At 30.2% G+C, this 18,693-nt stretch overlaps 1 protein-coding gene across 1 annotated transcript; it reads right to left on the bottom strand.

Moving 5' to 3' along the window:
• Window positions 1-309: 309 nt before the first annotated feature.
• LOC106795662 (uncharacterized) lies at window positions 310-2,124 on the bottom strand. The gene is made up of 2 exons (XM_014766323.2): window positions 1,401-2,124; window positions 310-1,078 (listed from the first exon to the last, which is right to left on the bottom strand). Exons 1-2 carry the CDS (start codon window positions 1,668-1,670, stop codon window positions 590-592), a joined length of 759 nt encoding a protein of 252 aa, XP_014621809.1. The 5' UTR covers window positions 1,671-2,124; the 3' UTR covers window positions 310-589.
• Between the last annotated feature and the right edge of the window lie 16,569 nt (window positions 2,125-18,693).

The following is an 18,693-nucleotide window of genomic DNA, read 5'->3' as shown; positions in this document are numbered from 1 at the left end:
TTGAGCATTTAGAAGAGTCCATCTAAGAAAGACTGGCTCTGTTTAAATGTTTGCCAAAAGTTGCCCCAACAGCTGTAATAGCAACTACTACAACAATAATGTTAATTTAGAAAACTGATGACATGCATACATTTAAATTGCGTTTCATGCAAGTAATGTTTCTGCCTGAAATAATATGTTCATAATTTAAATCTAAATGACTAATTATTAGCAAGAGATTTAGTTGAGTTGATTATACAAGATGTATAAGTATTATAAATATCCTTAGTGTAAGATTTTGTTGCGTTGATATTATGTGTAAAATTTATTGTAAAATATTTAGAATTTAAAAGCTCATTTACAACCTTGATATATATAGGATTTGGGATACACAACCAACCATCATCCCATCAAAGTTCATACATATTTTTCCTACTTTTCATTCGTTAAATATACATTTTAGAGTGTAACACGAACAGGTGCTTCAGGTTTCCTCAACTTGATTACTTGCCATTGCCAATTATGAAAAAGGTCAACGTCACAAAAAACTTTTGTCTCTGTCCATTGGGCATAAGAAAAACTTTTGTCTCTAGCACAAAAAGAAGGATCCTCACGTAAAAGATTCAATGCCCATTACGAACGTTCCTTTGTTTCGACCACTCCTTCCATTACGGTCCCTACGGCTATTCTTGTGTGCTTTGGATTCTGCGTTCCGCAACTTGAGAACCTCTTTTTTCCAGCAACAGATTCCGTTCCAAATAGAGAAAAAACATAACAATAATGATGTCCAGATAGTAACATTGACCTTACCCCAAAAGACCGTAACCACTAAGCTTACAAGAACCCAGTATATTCCTAAGCACCGAAACTTCTTTTGCTTCTCTACTTGGTCTTTAGGGGACTCGTTCTTTGATTCGGGCGAATTTGAAGATGAAATCGACGAAGACCATTCTGGGGGCTTGATTTTCTGAATGTTGGTGCCCACAAAAGCTTGTTTCTTCTCATCACCGGTTGATGAACTTTCTGTGTATGCCGAATAATCACGCTTTGACCCAAAACAACCTTGGCCATCAAGATTTTTATTGCGTGCTCTTGTATTCTGTGAGGCAAAGATATTCAAGATCATAACTTTATTCTTTTTTACTTAAATATAGTAATATACCCTTAATTTATCTACAAAAGCAAAACAATATGTAGGTTTATAAAAACAAAAAAAAATCTACTTATTAATCAACACGGTTTCAAACACTACAGCTTTACCAATCATTAGTCGGAATAATAGTGAACTCAATTACTTAAATAAAGTCTTGAATTTAAACTTTATAGATAAAAACATATTATTGAAAAAGAAATAATTTTATTAAAAATAGTCAACCAGATTATTAATAAAATATTAAACAAAGTTAATAGAAACTGCGTACCAATAAAAACAAATCGGCTTTAATTATCTTAGAAAACGTTCGTTTTTGAGGACGAGGCACGACAATCCAATTCTGTGCTAACATATCTTGGTCAGAAAGCGTGGCTTTGGTCGTTGAATTTTTGGCGTCATGTTTGTCTGCAACCGGGATACATGCAAAACGACAACTAGCAGAATCATCAACAACAGCAGCTTTAGGCTCGAGCATGTCATCTATGTCAACCACAGGACGGAAACAGGTTAAGAACCTATTCTTTGAAACGTTTCTCATAGTTTTCTCTTGTTGTGTAAAGCAGAGAAAGGAGATAATAGTTATGATTTAACGGGTTTTTGAGAGCTATGAATGGAGGTACATAAGTGTGTATGATAACTATATATTGTGGTGTCAAATATAGGGACAAGGACGAAAATAAAGAGGAGCACTTTGCATTTGACGAGAGAGTTTTGGATTTTGTGGTGAATAGAAATTAGAAGGTCAGCAACGCTATGTGTGCGTTTGGACAATTGGACAAATTTGTTAGTGGGCTTTAGTGTGTAAGGTTGGCAACTTGGCATGGACGTGTGTCTGGTTCTGCATTGACCAAAAGTTCATTTCATAGGATTTGCTGAGAGACTGAGTGGAGTGGAGGGCGAACAGAAAGAGGCAGGGCAATTTTGAGGCTACCCGTGAAGGAGATAATAGAAGATTTTAAAGACAAGATTAATTGGTTTACCAGAACGCTTTGTTTTTATTTTTATTTTTATAAAGACATTACTTTATTTTTGTTTTCAATTTTTTTGTGCAAAAACAAAAAAAAATGATATATTAAAATTATTTGTAAAAGTAAAAAAAAAAATATTTTAGATAGAAAAATAAAAATAAAAAATATTTTATCTTATTAAATAAATAATATAAATTATTTTTCACTGTCCCTGTATTCTTATTAAATTCATATACGATTAATCACATATTCAAATGTTCATCAAATATAAAATTTTAAGTGTACGATTATCTTTTCCTAAAAACATGCTAACTTGAGCTAGGGATCAACTCACAGCGAGAATAAAAACACTAAGACAATTGAATTGATAAAATAAAAACAAATAGGAACGGAATCAAAAATAAATGTTGGGGCGAAAATTTAATATATAAAAAAATAAGGATGAAGAGGAAAACTAGAGCATTAAACTTGAAATGCTAAGGTTAAAAGTTTTTTCATATATATAAAATTAAAAGGATGCAAAATAATAAATAGATGTTAAAAAGAAATCCTTTGATGATGTACTGTTTTAAGGTTCCCAGCACAAAACTGAGTGGTTATGAAGAAGTTTACTCATAAATGAACAAATTGTTTCTCATACTGTATATTTAGTATGAAAGTATAGGGTTTAAGATGTGAAATCAAATGTTATAGAGTAAACAATATCCACGGTCACAAGCCTTGACTTCGAATCGATTTTAATTGATGGGTTGTCTCAGGCAAGTAGATTTGATTGATTAAAGTGAATATTAGAAGAGGGTAAAAGAAAATTTTACATGTAAATATTATAATATTTTTGTATTTCAGGGGGCATTGGGCTACACCTAGTTCCGCCTCTGAAAATACGAGATGTAAATTTATGGCACTTAAATTGCCTGGGTTTCATGAAAATGATTTTGTCTGAAATATTTTCCTTTTTATAAGAAATAAGTTTTAATATAAAATTAGTTTCTTATAAAAATGATTAGAGGTAATATCTTTATAATTTGAAAATGAATGACAAGTAATTTTAATTTTCCCATCTGATCAACTATCTTGCTTTTTTAGAGTACTTTATTTATTTTTTGACCAAAAAGATGCTTATATTTTTTTTTTTTGAAATAGGGACATAATTAAAATTTTTTTGACTAGCATATAATCTAGATGTTCTTGTTAAAGAATGAGCGACTTAATTTAATTGCCTCGGAATAAAACTGACCCAACAGTTTTGAAGTGACTGGAGAATAATTCTGCATTTTTCAATAATTCTTCCAAACTCAGAAAATTTTGGTGCATTACTTTGTAAACTGTCAACCACCATCTTGCAATCGACCTGGAGAATCACATTTGTAAGGTTCATTCATGTCTATGATCCAGGATAGAGCTGAGAATAAAGCCATGCCTGCTGAAACAAAATTCCCTTGACATGGATGGTGTACTTTTTTGTTCACGTTATTCCTCTTTGTTCATGATGGTGTACTTTAATTTGTACTTGTATTTTAGTTTTTTTTTTATTTTACTGTCTTGATTGATTTTCCTGCTGAAATTAAGGAGAATTGAACCTGTCAAAACCAAAACTTATTTCAAAGGTTTTTCCTTCGCTACATGTTGTGGATAACATGTTTTGATACATGTTACCAAATGACCAATATAATATTTTAGTGACCAATACATTTAGCAATATATTTAATTAGAATTTCACAACTTTTTTTTACTTGAGAATTGAGATACACAACACCAATCGTCTTCTCATCGAATTTCGTAACTACGTTTTTCAACTTACCATTTGTTAAATATACATATACATATAACAAAACCAAACAGGGATTCTATCTCTAATAATGTATGTATAAAAAAACGTGTCAAAAGATTAGTAACCCAAGTGATTAATCCTTAACCTCCAACTGAGAAATACCTTGGATTTTACAAAACAACAAAAAAAAAACCTTGAAGCTTGAACTATTGACTACTTGCTAAATGTGAAAAGGTTAAGGTCGCTAGAAATGTTTATTGTTAAAGAAGTAGACCCTCAAGCACAGAAATGAGTATCTTGCGTAACAGATTTAATGCCCATTGCGAACGTTCCTTACTCCTTCCGTTACGCAACTTGGGAATCTCTTTTGGCCAGCAACAAAAGCTTGCGTTCCATAACAACAATGGTGTCAAAACAATAACATTAATCTTACCCAAAAAGATCATAACTGCTAAGCTAATTACGACAAGACAGTATATTCCAACGCATGGGAACTTCTTTTGCTTCTTTACTTGGCCTTTAGTAGTGGACGACTCACGCTTTGATGTGTTCTTTGATTCGAAACAATTTTGACCATAACGATTCTTATTGCGAGCTCTTGTATTGTCCGAGGCAAAGATATTCAAAACGATAACTATATATTATTTTTATATAAATTTATGGTAATAAATATATACGCTCAATTTATCTACAAAACCAAAGCAATGTATATATATATATGAAGACTAGCTACAAAGTATGCAACACGGTTAATTTCAAACACCACAGCTTAATTTAATCATGCACCTTAACAAAAACGCTGGCACAACCCATTTATGTGCCAATTCTTGGTCCAAAAACGTGGATATGGTGGCTGAATTATTTTTGGTGTCATGTTTGTCTGCGACATGGATACATGCAAAACTACGATTAGCAGAGCGATCAACAACAGCTCTAGACTTGAGCATGGCATCTATATCAACCACTGGACGGAAACAGGCTAAGAACCTGGTATTTAAAACATTTCTCATAGTTTTCCTTGTTGCGTAACGTAGACAAAAAAGATAATAATTATGAATTAACGGTTTTTGGAGAGTTACGAATGGAGGTACATGTGTGTATATCAGTATATGACCATACTTTATTGAGTCAAATATAGGGACAAGCTAGACGAAAATAAATAGGATCACACTTTGCATTTGACGAGAGAATTTTGGATTTTGTTTAGAAGGCCTGCAACGATATTTGTCTATTTGGATAATTGGACAAATTAGCACATTGAAGTGGCCTTAGAATATCATTAGCAAGTTTTTTTTTTCTTTGTCAGCGGATGTTAATTGTTAGAGTTTTTTTGTTGTTACCGAGAGATTTCTACCCAAGACTTCTTTCTCCCTTTCTCCTTCAACCTTTAAACCCTTCTTCCAATCCATCAACCTTATACCTCTGATTAGCAAGGATGTAACTTCCATTTTCGGGAGAATTTCGATAGGACTAATAGTTAGTATATATATATTATTTTTAAATGAGTATTTTTTTAAACTCATACTTAGTATGTGTTATTAATTATTTGGATGAGTGCTCAAGAAAATAGTGAATGTGAGCACCAAACCGTGACAGTGATTATGATATGGTGGGCGTGTAGCCACAATGACAGGCCTTTGCAAATTAATTATGACTTTGTTAGGGTGTTACCAAGGTTATTAAACTCAAGAATTTATATAAATTCGTGAAAGTTCACTCGACTCATAGATTCAATTCGTAGATTTGTAAGAGCCTGTTTTATATAAAAATAATAACAAAATATTTATAAATAACATATTAATTAAACATTTCAACAATATAATAAAACAAAACATTAAATCATAAAGTTCAGAATATTTAAATAACCAAGTCTAGTAATAATACATCACCACTAGACAATAACTTGTAGAGGTTATAGTAGTGGTAGATCATTCTCATCAAGGATTTGATGTTATTAGAGAACAAGAGTTTGATATTATTAAATGTGATAATTTTGTATTTGAGAATAACACACTAAATGAATATATGTTGAATGTTAAACAGATAGAAAATAATAAAAAATAACTTACATATTGATCTAATTTTTTTTAACTGGCTAACTCGGTGATAAACTCAAGAGTCTACCGAGTTTATTTAGAGTTTATAGAGTTTACCCAGAGTCTACCAATTAAAAAAGAGTTTATTTAAGAGTCAATTCGCAGAGGACAAGTAAATTCATAAATTCGTAAAAGTTAGCGAGTTAACTCGAGAGTTTGATAATCATGAATGTTACTATTGTTAGTGCCAACTAAAATTGCTTTTAGCCCCCTACTTCTAGGGAAAAATACCATTCTGCCCCCAAAATTCTTCCCTTCCCTTCTCCTTCCCTCCCCCTTCCCAACCCTTCCCTTCCCCTTTGATTTGCACCCCTAACTTGGTAATTTTTTTCCACCATATTGTATTCAATGGAAGATTCCATTGTGTTAAGGAGGTGAAAAAAATAGAATTTTCATTATTAAGTTTGAGGAAACAAAAAAAATACAATAAACACGTAATTTCATTGTACATTATATTACGAAATCATGATTCTGTTCTATTAAGAAGAGCGCGAAAATGATTGTTAAAGAAATCATAATTTTGTTATGTATTTTATTCAACAAAATCATAATTTCGTAAAAAAGATATTTTGGAAATTAAAAAAGAATTGGTCTCTTGGTAGAGATAAAAAATAATTGGAATGAGACCAATAGCAGCATTTACTTTATATTGGCACCCCAATTGCTAATAGCATTCCATGGACGTTGAAATTGATTATAATGACCGAAATGATCACAAAGGAAACAATATTTTGTTTTTTTTTTCACCGACAAAATTTTGTTGTGGATGACCATCACTAAAACAATGGAAACTCATTTTATTATGTAGTTCAGTAAAATACTTTAGAGTCTAATTCATGATGGATTCTTAAATATGTTTATGGTCGTACAAATCTTTTTTTTTTTTTTTGAGAAACCGTACAAATCTTTTATAACAATTTAATTAATTCATTGGAAGTAATCGTTTTTTTAACAGGAAGGAAGTAATCGTTATTACCGAACGTTTTAGGGTTACTACACACGTAATTAACTCTTGAATAATGAATATCTGTGTGTGTTAATTTTCTGGTTTTTTTAAGTTAATAATTTCTTCGGCTCATCAGATTAATAATTTTCCAGATAAATTAGTTGAAAAGGTATTATTATTTGAAAAATGACATTTTTAAATATTATTATAGCCTGTCATTATCCAATTGAAAGGATAAGGAAATTAAAGCGAAGAAAAAAGGTTAATCATCAGTCGACAACTTTTGCGCATGATCTTATTATAACTCTCAATCTCGCATGCATATGTTCAGTGCGTCTGTGGATTAATTGTGAAAAAATATATTATTTTAATTGATAATTATATATTTAATTAATTTTATCAATTTCCTAGCTAAAATAAATTTGTTTGAAAACGTTCAATAAATAGTACTTTAAAACAATATATTTTATTTATATAATTGTTTAAAAGAATTATATTTATAATAAAATTAAAAATAGTACAACAATGTTAATTTGTAATATAAATTGGTTTGTATTTATATTAATAAAATAAATTATTAGTATTTTAATTATAATCTAAAAAAAAGTACTTATGATAAAAACATATTCTTATATTGACATTATAATATTTAATTATGCTTCGAATTAATAAATAGATTTAAAGAGAAAGCAATAGTACTTTTTTTCTGTTCAACAAAATTATAGTAATATTGAAAATAATCTAATCCAGACACGCGTGGTTGATTGTTTGACTTAGCTGTCAATGTTTGTTTAGTTAGGCTGTTAATTAATTTTCTTGCTGTTTGTGATGTTTAGATGTTGCTGATGAATAGAGACATATATATTTGCGGATTGCTAAGTTTGGAACGTTGTCTCATGAGAACAAGATCTGGGATTCTTGTCCTTCAACTCTGTCCTGTATTTCTAGCTTAAAATTTTTATTTGTTTGTAGTTTCTTTCTGCTTTGCTCTTTTCCTTTTAATTATTTCTGAAGCATTAAAAAAAGATGTTGCTGAACATAGACGTATTCGGTACTCTCAGATTGGAACCGTTACGCAAGTAATGTAATCTTTTCCACGAGTAGCAATTAATTTCAGTTCAACAATATGTAATAAAACTATCACTTCACTACTTTGTACACACATATCAGAATATTCACGTTCGTAAGTTCATTAGAGGCACGTGGAAAATATGGCCATACATGTATATCTTGAATGCAATCAAATTTAAAATAAAAACTGTTTTGGAATTTTTCATCTTAAATTCTTATTTTATTCTTTATGCGAAAGTCACAAACTTATTTTTATAACCTAGAACAATTCACTATAAGATCCTAGAATTTTATAATATTAACCCTCATTAATTATTGAAATAAAAAATTCCAACAAAAACACCTTAATCAACACTAAAAAGTCTAAAATTAAACCTAACTCAAAATGTGCAACGGCTGGTGGCTGTATGTCATCGACGGGTCACAGGCGTAGGGACCCCGAATGAAGGTTATGCATGTATATGCCCATAAACGGATAGTTCTGAATTATATTCTCAATTTTCAAATCAAAAACACCTTAGTCAATACTAAAACCTAACCTTCAAGTGCGCTGGTCCCACTGTCATTTACAAGTGGCACCTACTACATGCATTTTTTAAAAAAAAAACAAATGGATCTACTATATATAACCAAGTTTTTAGTAGCCGTTAAAAGACTTATATTAATACTTTAAGTTGTTAAATATGTGAGAACTGTCATAAATTAAAATAAAATATGTGAGAAATAACAAAAATAAAAAACTGTCGGTGGTTTGAAAATGTTACAAAAGATCAATTATGTTAATAGTTATATGAAGGAAATGTTAATAAAGCTTATCTATTTATTTTAGAAAAAGACTTGGTAGTTTTTACCCAAAACCGCTAATAAAAGTGACCTTGGTAATGATAAAAAAAAAAAAAAAAAAGTGACCTTAGTTGATCAATCTGTCTCATAAAGAGTAAGTCATATATACATATTTTCAAATTGATAATCTGCAGCAGTTTCAAGAAAATTAATAAATTAAAGCATGTGAGACAAGGCCACTCTTGTATTAATATTGAGATGAGCATTCTAGAGATTAATCCCATGTAGAACCAATATGTATAGGAACTGATCTGAAAAGTACTCTGCAAGATCAACTCTTTAGCAACTGCTCTAGAATATTGATGTCTTTTAAAAAAATTGAAATTCTAGACCATAATTTGTAGACCAATTGTATTTTAATTGGTCTAGAGCGTGTATTTTAGATGGTTTCTTTTGCAATCCATCTAAAGTGTTCATGCATTTACAAATTTTAGAAATTCTATCTGGACTGGAATTAATCTAGAAAGTGACTTTCAAGATCAATTCTAATACAATTGATCTAGAAAGTCTTGCTATAGATCCCCTTATATGACTCCACCAGAATCCTTTCATTCTTGAACAATACAATATTTCATTTTGTGCCTTTGCTGCTCTTGCACTCACCCTTATTCTCACCACTATTGTCGCTTTTATAATCATTTTCACCGTTGTGCTTGCTCTCATGAGCATGTGTGTTCTCTTCCCATTTACTGTGCTTGCCTTCTGTTTGTAAATCGTGTTTACTATTTATGTTTACTATGTTTGACTTTGTGAGTTTGCACAAATAGGTTAGTCACTGCTTTTGTAAACTGTGTCATTGTGTTTGCATTACTCTTCGTAATGATAAAAAAAAGTTGTGTGGGTTTAATTTTGCAGTAGTCTCTGAAAATGATAAAAATAAATGCATATTTGTTTACATGTTACAACTAACAATGTGTATGTTTGCACTTTGTTTAATGTATATGTTATTTGAATTATATATATATATATATATATATATATATATATATATATATATTGACAATACAGGGATCTGTTTCTCCTAGTATAGTATGTTTAAGTGGAAGTTGTTTATTAGTGTATCTTATTTTCAATGCTAGGTGGACATAACAGATTATGATTATGATATTCTGTTGAGGTACAAAGCATGTATAGAGATGGACTCTAATATGATTATGTGATATGTTACTACTTGTGGCATATCCTAAACCTTTATACATAATATATATATAAATACTTTTTTTCTGTTAAAAAAAAAAAAGACCCTCTAGTTTTCGGTTAGACAAACAGTATACCTTCAGGAAAAGTAGATATGGTACGTAGTTGAAAAACTTGATCCTCTGCTGTAGTGATGTGGAAAAAATTTCAATTGATTTTGATCAATCTGGAAAATTACATTGACTAAACTGTCAAAAGTTTAAAAAATTTGTTACGGCATACATGAGTATGTGAAGTGGGAAATTTGGTGAGGATCCTCATATATGACTTTTACATATGTTTGTTATTCACTCTTTCTTGATCCTCGACTCACTTCATTCCAAAAGTGCCACACAAATTAAACTTCTTAAAACTTTTTACTGTTTGGTGATATTCTAGCTAGATCGATCAAAAGCATTTCATTGATAGTCAATGCAAGTCATAAGTTTATTGATTTGTGACCAAATTTTAAAGTATTGGCGATCAATTTTACTTCGTTGTAGAGAATTTATTTGAATGCCAATGCAAAGCTTTCCATCTTGAATCCTTTATTTGCATGTCATTTCCATCTTGGTTTGCATCTTTTACACTACTATATACTTATCTAAATTTTGGTATCATAAAAAATGCAATTTTACTTTTTTCGGAGAAGATTATTTCTCTTTGTACCAGAATACTAAGACACATAAACAGAGCTAGCAATGGATCGACATTCATTTCAAAATAATTGCAATACACATAACATATACAAATCATGCTAATAATAAAAAAGAATATATTATTTCACATATAAATCATGCTAATAAACATAACATCATTTTGCAGTGAAAAAAATAACATCATTTTAATCTCATATTCGATTAATTAAGAAATACATTAAAAAATCACTATATTAGCAATTTTCAAACAATCGGTTGTAAATTAAAGGGTCACACATTAGTGTCTTGCTTTATAGTTCATAATGAACATGCATTAAGAAAACTGTTTTCTCTGCCATGGCTAGTGTGAAAGTCTATGAATTAAGGTTATGTTGTTCTTCTAAAAAAAACGTTATGTTGTTTAATTTTCAAAAAGTGATTTTATGATACATTTTTTAGGTAAATTATGATACATTTTATACAGCTTATAACTCTTATATTACAATTTTAATTTAAAATACAAAAAAGTTTATTGACACTCTCATTTAATTGTAAACAATTACACATGATAAAATTTTCAATTTTTATAATAATTATTTTAAAAATGATATTTACTATGATTATTTATTTTTTAGACAATGTATATTTTTTTTATTGACAGTATATATTTTATTAATAAATAATTGGTTGGCAATATATGAAAATTTTAAACTTTAAAATAATTTTTTAATATACATAATCATCATATATCTAAAAATATACGACCTTTTAAGTAAAAAAAAAAAAGAAAGAAAGAAAAAAAGTCTTCTAAGAAAATGGCCGTAAGTTTCATTTACAACAGAGTGAGTTAACTTGATTAGATAGTTGGGGTCGCCTGACCACGAACTAGGTTGTCCATGTTCATCTTCCCGAAAAAGTGTATTTTCAGATAAATACGTTTTCCGTACATGTGTTTACTGTCGACTGATAATTTAGACAGCACATAGATGTATTTATATATATAAGATATTGCCAGTAAGTGTTTTTAAAAAATTAGTTAAATTTTTAAAAAATATATATATATTATAAAAATTATAAGAAAACATAAAAAACTTTATTAACAACACAATTTAACACATTTTAATAAAAAAAATATTTTAATTTTTTTAACTAATATCCTAACAACTTGAATAACATTTGCTTTATAATATATTTTCAGCCACACGTTGCATGTACTGCATATATAATTGCATGGAAAACAGGTCAAATACGATTCAAGGAAAGGTTCCTAGAATTCTGAGGGTCTCTTTCTGTTTCAGCCAGCCTGAGACGTAATGAATGGTTAATTTATGGATGGATTGGGATTTGTGTGTCATGCAAATGAAAGAAACCATGCATAGCCCAATTATCTATAATTAGAGATGCCACGGTCGTACTTATCCTTACCTTAATTTTTGGATTTTGATAATGGTTAATTATGAATATATTTTGGGGGTTAAATTATAAGAATTTGTAATTTTTTTTCCTATTTTTTTCTTTGAACAAATAATTATTAAATTAATATCATTTACATTTTTGTATAAAGAATATTAAAAGTGATGGATTTATGAAGTTTAGTGCATAAAATAAAGCCCAAAAAACAGTAATAATTAAGAAAATCAGAGCTAATTGAGAAAAGTATGACTAATTAAGGAAAATATAATAATAATTAAGAAAAACAAGACTAATTAAGGAAAGAAAACTAATTAAGAAAAGGTTAATTAAGAAAAACATGCTAATTAAAGAAAATAAGCTAATGAAGAAAAATATGACTAATTAAGAAAATCAGACTAGTTGAGAGATGTCCGCTAATCTACATGTGTAAAAGATGAAGAGAGAAGAAGGAAAAGACACACAAAAATTTCAACAGAATACAATTCTTTATAAGGCAAAGGCTAGAAGAAAGAGAAACAAACCATGTGAGTCATTACTTCCATTTCTTATCTTTTCCCCCTCTACTAAATATTTCTCTCTTACAATTGTAAAGTCTCCATGACAATGAGAGTCTAAACCCCCTTTGTTGGAAACTTGATAGCCAACTACGGATGTAATTTCTCTTCTATCTATTTATGAATATTACATTTGTATTATCTTTTTATATTCTTAATATTATTGCTTGTGGTTTGATCACCCATTTGTGTGGTAAGTTTTATGGTTAGTGTTGGGAAACATTATTAGCTAGTAGAACTCGGAAATGATATCTAAATAAAGTTATCACTAAGGATAGGTTGATATTTGTTTAGCTTATCATACATCTTTATTCTAAATGCAATTTATTATTTTAGCTCTGCAAAGGAATTTGGGAGAGAAAATAGATAAATTAGGCTCTTTCATGCGAGGACCAGAATTAGAGTATACAAGTAGATGCTGATGTAAATTTGAATAATTATAAATAGAGAAAAATCATTAATATTATATCAAATAATAGCTCTGGTAGGCTAAGTTTCTAACACTCTCATCTTCTGAATTTCCTTCTACAATAATATTGGATTTTCTTATCTTTTCTGTCTTTAATTAATTAATTTAAAATCATGCTTAATTGTTTTTCTTGTAGGATTTAATTTTTAGAAATTTAATTTACTGTTTTCTACTACCTTTTCTAATTTTTTTCTTAATTAAATATTCATTTATCTAAATACAAATAAAGTTCTTATAAATATGATACTTGAACTTTCTCTTAACTTTACTACTTGGAATATATTGGTGCACTTATCAATCCATCGACATTAATCGACAAGTATCAAAGACATATGCATGACAATGTCAAAGAGAGAACCAGTAACCTATTTAATTATGCGGGAATATATTATATATTAATTTAAAACATGAGTTTAATTGTACTGTTCTATGAGCTCAATTACGCTGTCAATTAACTGAAAATTATTTTTTGAAAGACTTTTACATGGATAATATATATATACAGGATACGTAAAGACTCAAACGTTTGATACGCATAAGGAAAAATAATATAATATAATATATATGGCTAAATATGAAATCATAAGAATAAACCATGTGATAAGTTTGTTAATTGCTATTCAAGAGTATTAAATGCATTAAAAATGGATAAAAAGTAACAATGTATCTCTAATTTTATGGTTTCTTTTGTGAGATTTGTAAATAATTAAATTTTGTGAGTTTATACAGTGAAAACTCCATTTGGATGACTAATGTAGAACTTATTTGAATTTTTAGGCTGAAGAAGAGAAGATTTGGAAATGCTGCTAAAGGGCTCGCTCAGTGAGCCAGATTGGTTAAGTGAGACTCATCCGCTTAGCGAGGAAGCCAGCTCGCTCGACGAGAGAAAAAACCCTAGAGAATGTTAAGTCAGAGAGAGCAACGCGCAGCCAGATCGTCCAGCAAAGCTTTTGTCTCTTCTCATGCTTAGTGCGTCCAAGCCCCCTAAGCGCCTAGTCATTGACTCTCGCTCAGCGAGACATGTTCGTTGAGCACAAAATCATAATTTGAGAAGCCCAAAAGTCTTTAAAACTGGAAGAGGAGGGGGAAACCAAGTGTCAAGCAACGTAGAAAGGAAGGAACAGAACACCAAGGCTAAAAGAAAATATTTTTCTTCACACTTTCACTTCACCATTTCATTCTTGCATTGAGCCCTCCTTGCTAATAGAGGGCTAAACACTTTATTGTTGGGGAGTTTTTCCACTGAGCACCCTTAATGTAAAAACTCTAACTATCTATTTAATATTATTGCTATTGTTCTCTGCTTCTATCTATGTTTATTGTCCATATTTGTGGCTTTATCACCCATTTATATGTTTTGTTAGGATTTAAGTATTGGAAAATGCTTCTAGTCCTTAGAACTTGGTAGAGTAACTAGAGGCCTTCATTTATAGGAATAGTGAAGTAATATAGTAAATACTGCATCTTTTGCTTAATGCAGCTTGCTTAGAATGAGTTTAATTTAAATATTGGAAAATGCTTCTAGTCCTTGAAACTTGGTAGAGCAGTTAGAGGCCTTCATTTATAGGAATAGTGAAGTAATCTAGTAAATACTGCATCTTTTGCGTAATGCAGCTTGCTTAGAATGAGTTTGTTGATGAATCAAGAACGAAACTAGGAGAGCTAGACTCTTTCGTGTGAGGAATTACAACTAGAGTAATTTAATGATGCAAGGAACATTAGAATAATGTTAAGTAGAGAAAAACTTCTTTAATCACGTCAAAAGAAGTTCAGTAGAATACTCTCCAATACATTCACCTTGGTATTTTTTTCTATTTTACAATTCTACGTTTGTCTTTGTCATGTGCTTTTAAGCTGAGAAAAATTATTACAGGAATTTGAAACATGAATGAGCTATTCCATTTTACTTCCCTGCAATTAAAATTGTTTACAAACACTGAATATGCATAATCGAAGTATAATAAATTCTATGTGAACACGATATTCAGTGTTATCGTTTTAATTACTACTTAAACGAATTAGTGCACTTGTCAATCCAATCTAACAAAGTCTTCCAAGAATGAATAAAAAATTACATAAAAAGTTTTAAGAGTTCGTTTGATGATTAGTGTATATATGATTTTATAGATATGATATATGTTGGTAATATATATTAAGGATAAAAAACATTTATCAATGCAAATCATACAAGTGAGCTTATACGACGTTCAATCGAAAATATTAAGGTATTAAATTTGTGAATTTTTCTCTTATATATTATTATTCAACTTATACATTTATATTCGACGTGAGATTTTATATTCACATATATATTTTAACAATTTTTTCTTTAAGTGTAAGTCTTTTTCACATGGTACGATAATTCTGAAAATTTTATTCATCTATAAGTATTACCCTTAATTAAAGTTTCATTCTTACCAATATGCTCTGGTATCGCCATTCAAGTCCTTAGAGTTTATTCATTAATGCCAATATACTATAGATACTTACATTATTGCTTGATCTGCCATTAGCTCATGCCGCTGCCTAACCTCCACACTACCAAGAACCAAGAAGTTGTTGGTAATATAAGGGACCGGGTAGAAACACCGGGAGATCTCCAATTGACCACAAGTTGTTTTAAAAGCAAGGGATGAAATAAAAAAATGTGATAAAATAATTTGTTTAGAAATAAAATTCATCAAAAAGTTAAAAATTAGGATCAAATAATTAAGCCTATTTTTTCCTTATGATTATAAAGGATTATACCAACTTTTTGTAATTAAGCTTTTGTAATTTGTTATAACATGTACTGAGTTATAAAAACTTGCAATACAAGAATAAATTGATTAATAATTTGTAAATAAATATAAGCTGGTTCATATAACATATATGGTATTATTGATAATATTTATTATTTAAAATTTTAATTAGTATTCAAAATATATTTATTATTAAACTCACTTTGTTAGTCGAAAACAGTAAACCCACTTTGTTTTTTTGCCATTGCGTGAATGTTAGGCCTCAGCTCAAATAAACAGGGATTTTAAAATATATATATATATATATATATATAAGAAGTTGGGTCAGTAGCCCAAGCCTTATTTTAATGCCGACATGAACATGGGCTGCCCAACCTTGTTTGATGTCTATTGACATAACTGCATCATTTACCAAGTTTTAAGGTATTGATGATATTGTTCAATATCTAAGTAGAACAGATTGGTCGACTAAGCTGTCCCATTCTTACAGATAGGCATATAAATATGCAGGTTTCTTGGCGAATAGTGGTCACAACACTGATTCAATATCTATGTTGTCTTTATTGTTAGAGGATGCTAGAGGGGTTATTATTTCGCGCGTTGTAGGGTTGTAGTTCTTTTCACCATTTCCCCGTAATAAAATAAGAGTACGTAGGAGAGAATTTAAAATTTTGAAAAAGAGTAAATAGGCAATTTAGTCCCTGAGATTGTATCCATTTTGCATATTAGTCCATAACTTAATATTAAATTCAAAATAGTCCATATCTTTACAAAAGGGTTACAAAATAGTCTTTCCGTTAAATTTTAAAGTAACGTCGTTAATGATGTTAATTTTAGTGCCACGTGGACTATCCAACGTGGCACTAAAGGATGACATGGCATGACACGTGGATGTGCCTCTTAAAAGATGTCACATCATTTGATGATAACAAAACGAGTAAATAGGCAATTTAGTCCCTGACTTTGTATCCCTATTGCATATTAGTCCCTAATTTAATGAAAAATTCAAAATAGTCCCTATCTTTTGCATAAGTATTACAAAATAGTCATTTCGTTAAATTTTAAAGTAATGTTGTTAGTGAGGTCAATTTTAGTGCCACATCATTTGATGATGATAAAATGAGTGGCTTCTTCAAATTTGATGGTTCTGAACCAATTGAGGCATATATACGAAAAAGAATCCACACACACTTGCACAAATAAAAAGAACCAAAAATCCACAGCAACAACCTTATCTTTGTAGCCGTCAACACCAATGGGCGAGGTCTGCAAAATCATTATCTTTTCCTCTTTTTTTTTTCTTCAATTACCATCAATATATCATTCCGTGTTCTGATTTTTTTTGTGTGTGTTTTGAATAGGAAGAGAAAAAACTAGAGGAAAACAAAGTGGAGGAGAAAAAAGCAAATGAAGAAGAAAAGAAAGAAGAAGAGAAAAAACCAGAGGAATCAAAATATGACAAGGAATTCAAGGAGGAATCTGTGCCGCTAGAAATCGTGCTAGGCACAACCTTTGCAATACATGGACACTTTAAGCACGATTTCCAACATCTTATAAGTTAGGGACTATTTTGCAACACTTATGCAAAAGATATGGACTATTTTGAATTTTTCATTAAGTTAGGGATTAATATGCAACAGTGGTACAAAGTCAGGGACTAAATTGTCTATTTACTCGTTTTGTTATCATCAAATGACGTGACATCTTTTAGGAGGCACGTCCACGTGTCATGCCACGTCATCCTTTAGTGCCATGTTGGATAGTCCATGTGATACTAAAATTGACCTCACTAACGGCGTTACTTTAAAATTTAACGGAAAGACTATTTTGCAACACTTTTGTAAAGATAGGGACTATTTTGAATTTAATATTAAGTTAGGGACTAATATGCAAAATGGGTACAATCTCAAGGACTAAATTGCCTATTCACTCTTTTGAAAAATTTTAAATTTTAAGAATTTTAAATACTTCAATTGAAATTCTTTTATTTTTAAAATTTTATGTTTGGACAAAAAAATTAAAATTGTGAAGGTGAAAAAAAATGAATGCAAATAAAAGAAAAGATATGGTTGGTGTGCTTTCAAAAAGAAGAATATTGATGCAACATGGAAAGTCGTAGAGGAACCGGGGCACGGCGGCGTACACCACCTCACCCCGACCACATGGCGCAAGGCATGACCCAAGCTCTCTGCGCTGGCGAGCACCTCCGCCACATGATGGATAGCAACGGCTGCTCCCCTGACTAGCGGGTACAATTCTACGTGTCCCCCTATGCCCACACCCGATCGATGCTACACAAGTTCATACGGTGTTTCTTGAAGAAGAGGATCATCGGCGTGAGAGAAGAGTCGCTTCGAGAATGAGATTTTAGGAACTTTAAGGGGGAAGAGAGGATAAAAGTTATAAAGAAAATACGCGAACGTTTTAGAATATTCTTATATCAAGAAGAAAATTTTAATTTCTCATACTTTAGAAGAAAATTGAAATTTCACATTTTTAGTTGTTTAAAATTCTGTTTTAAAATTTCAAAAATTTAAATTCTTCGTAAAAAACATTCAAATAATAAATTTTAAATTACAAAAATTTAAATTATCTAATAAATTACTTTTCTTACTTAAAAATCACTGTCCAAATGCACTCTAAAAGTAATTAAGTTTGTTTGTTCTCTTAAAAAAAAAAACAAGTTTCTTTGTTGAGTAATGCTAAAGTCTCTGACCATTTTTAATCGAGTTATCAGCCAACTCAATAAAAAGGAAACAGATGTTAGTTCTCTGATTTTAATTTTTTAATTGATTGCAATCCAAACCAAGTAACTTGATATGCATCAAAATTAAGGATTTCAGAGGATGGGTCGACTTCTTTCTTTTCGGAGGCT

The sequence above is a fragment of the Glycine max genome, chromosome 13 (assembly GCF_000004515.6).
Source record: "Glycine max cultivar Williams 82 chromosome 13, Glycine_max_v4.0, whole genome shotgun sequence".
Taxonomy (NCBI): domain Eukaryota; kingdom Viridiplantae; phylum Streptophyta; class Magnoliopsida; order Fabales; family Fabaceae; genus Glycine; species Glycine max.
The sequence above is the reverse complement of the archived record's forward strand: the minus strand, read 5'-3'. Positions and strand labels throughout refer to the sequence as shown.

What these genes read in the sequence shown, in the direction of transcription:
- LOC106795662 (XM_014766323.2), bottom strand. Translation starts at nt 1,670, where the DNA reads ATGAGAAACGTTTCAAAGAATAGGTTCTTAACCTGTTTCCGTCCTGTG. An exon ending in AAGCCGATTTGTTTTTATTG is followed by an intron (nt 1,079 to 1,400) that starts GTACGCAGTTTC and finishes TTTGCCTCACAG; the next exon opens with AATACAAGAGCACGCAATAA.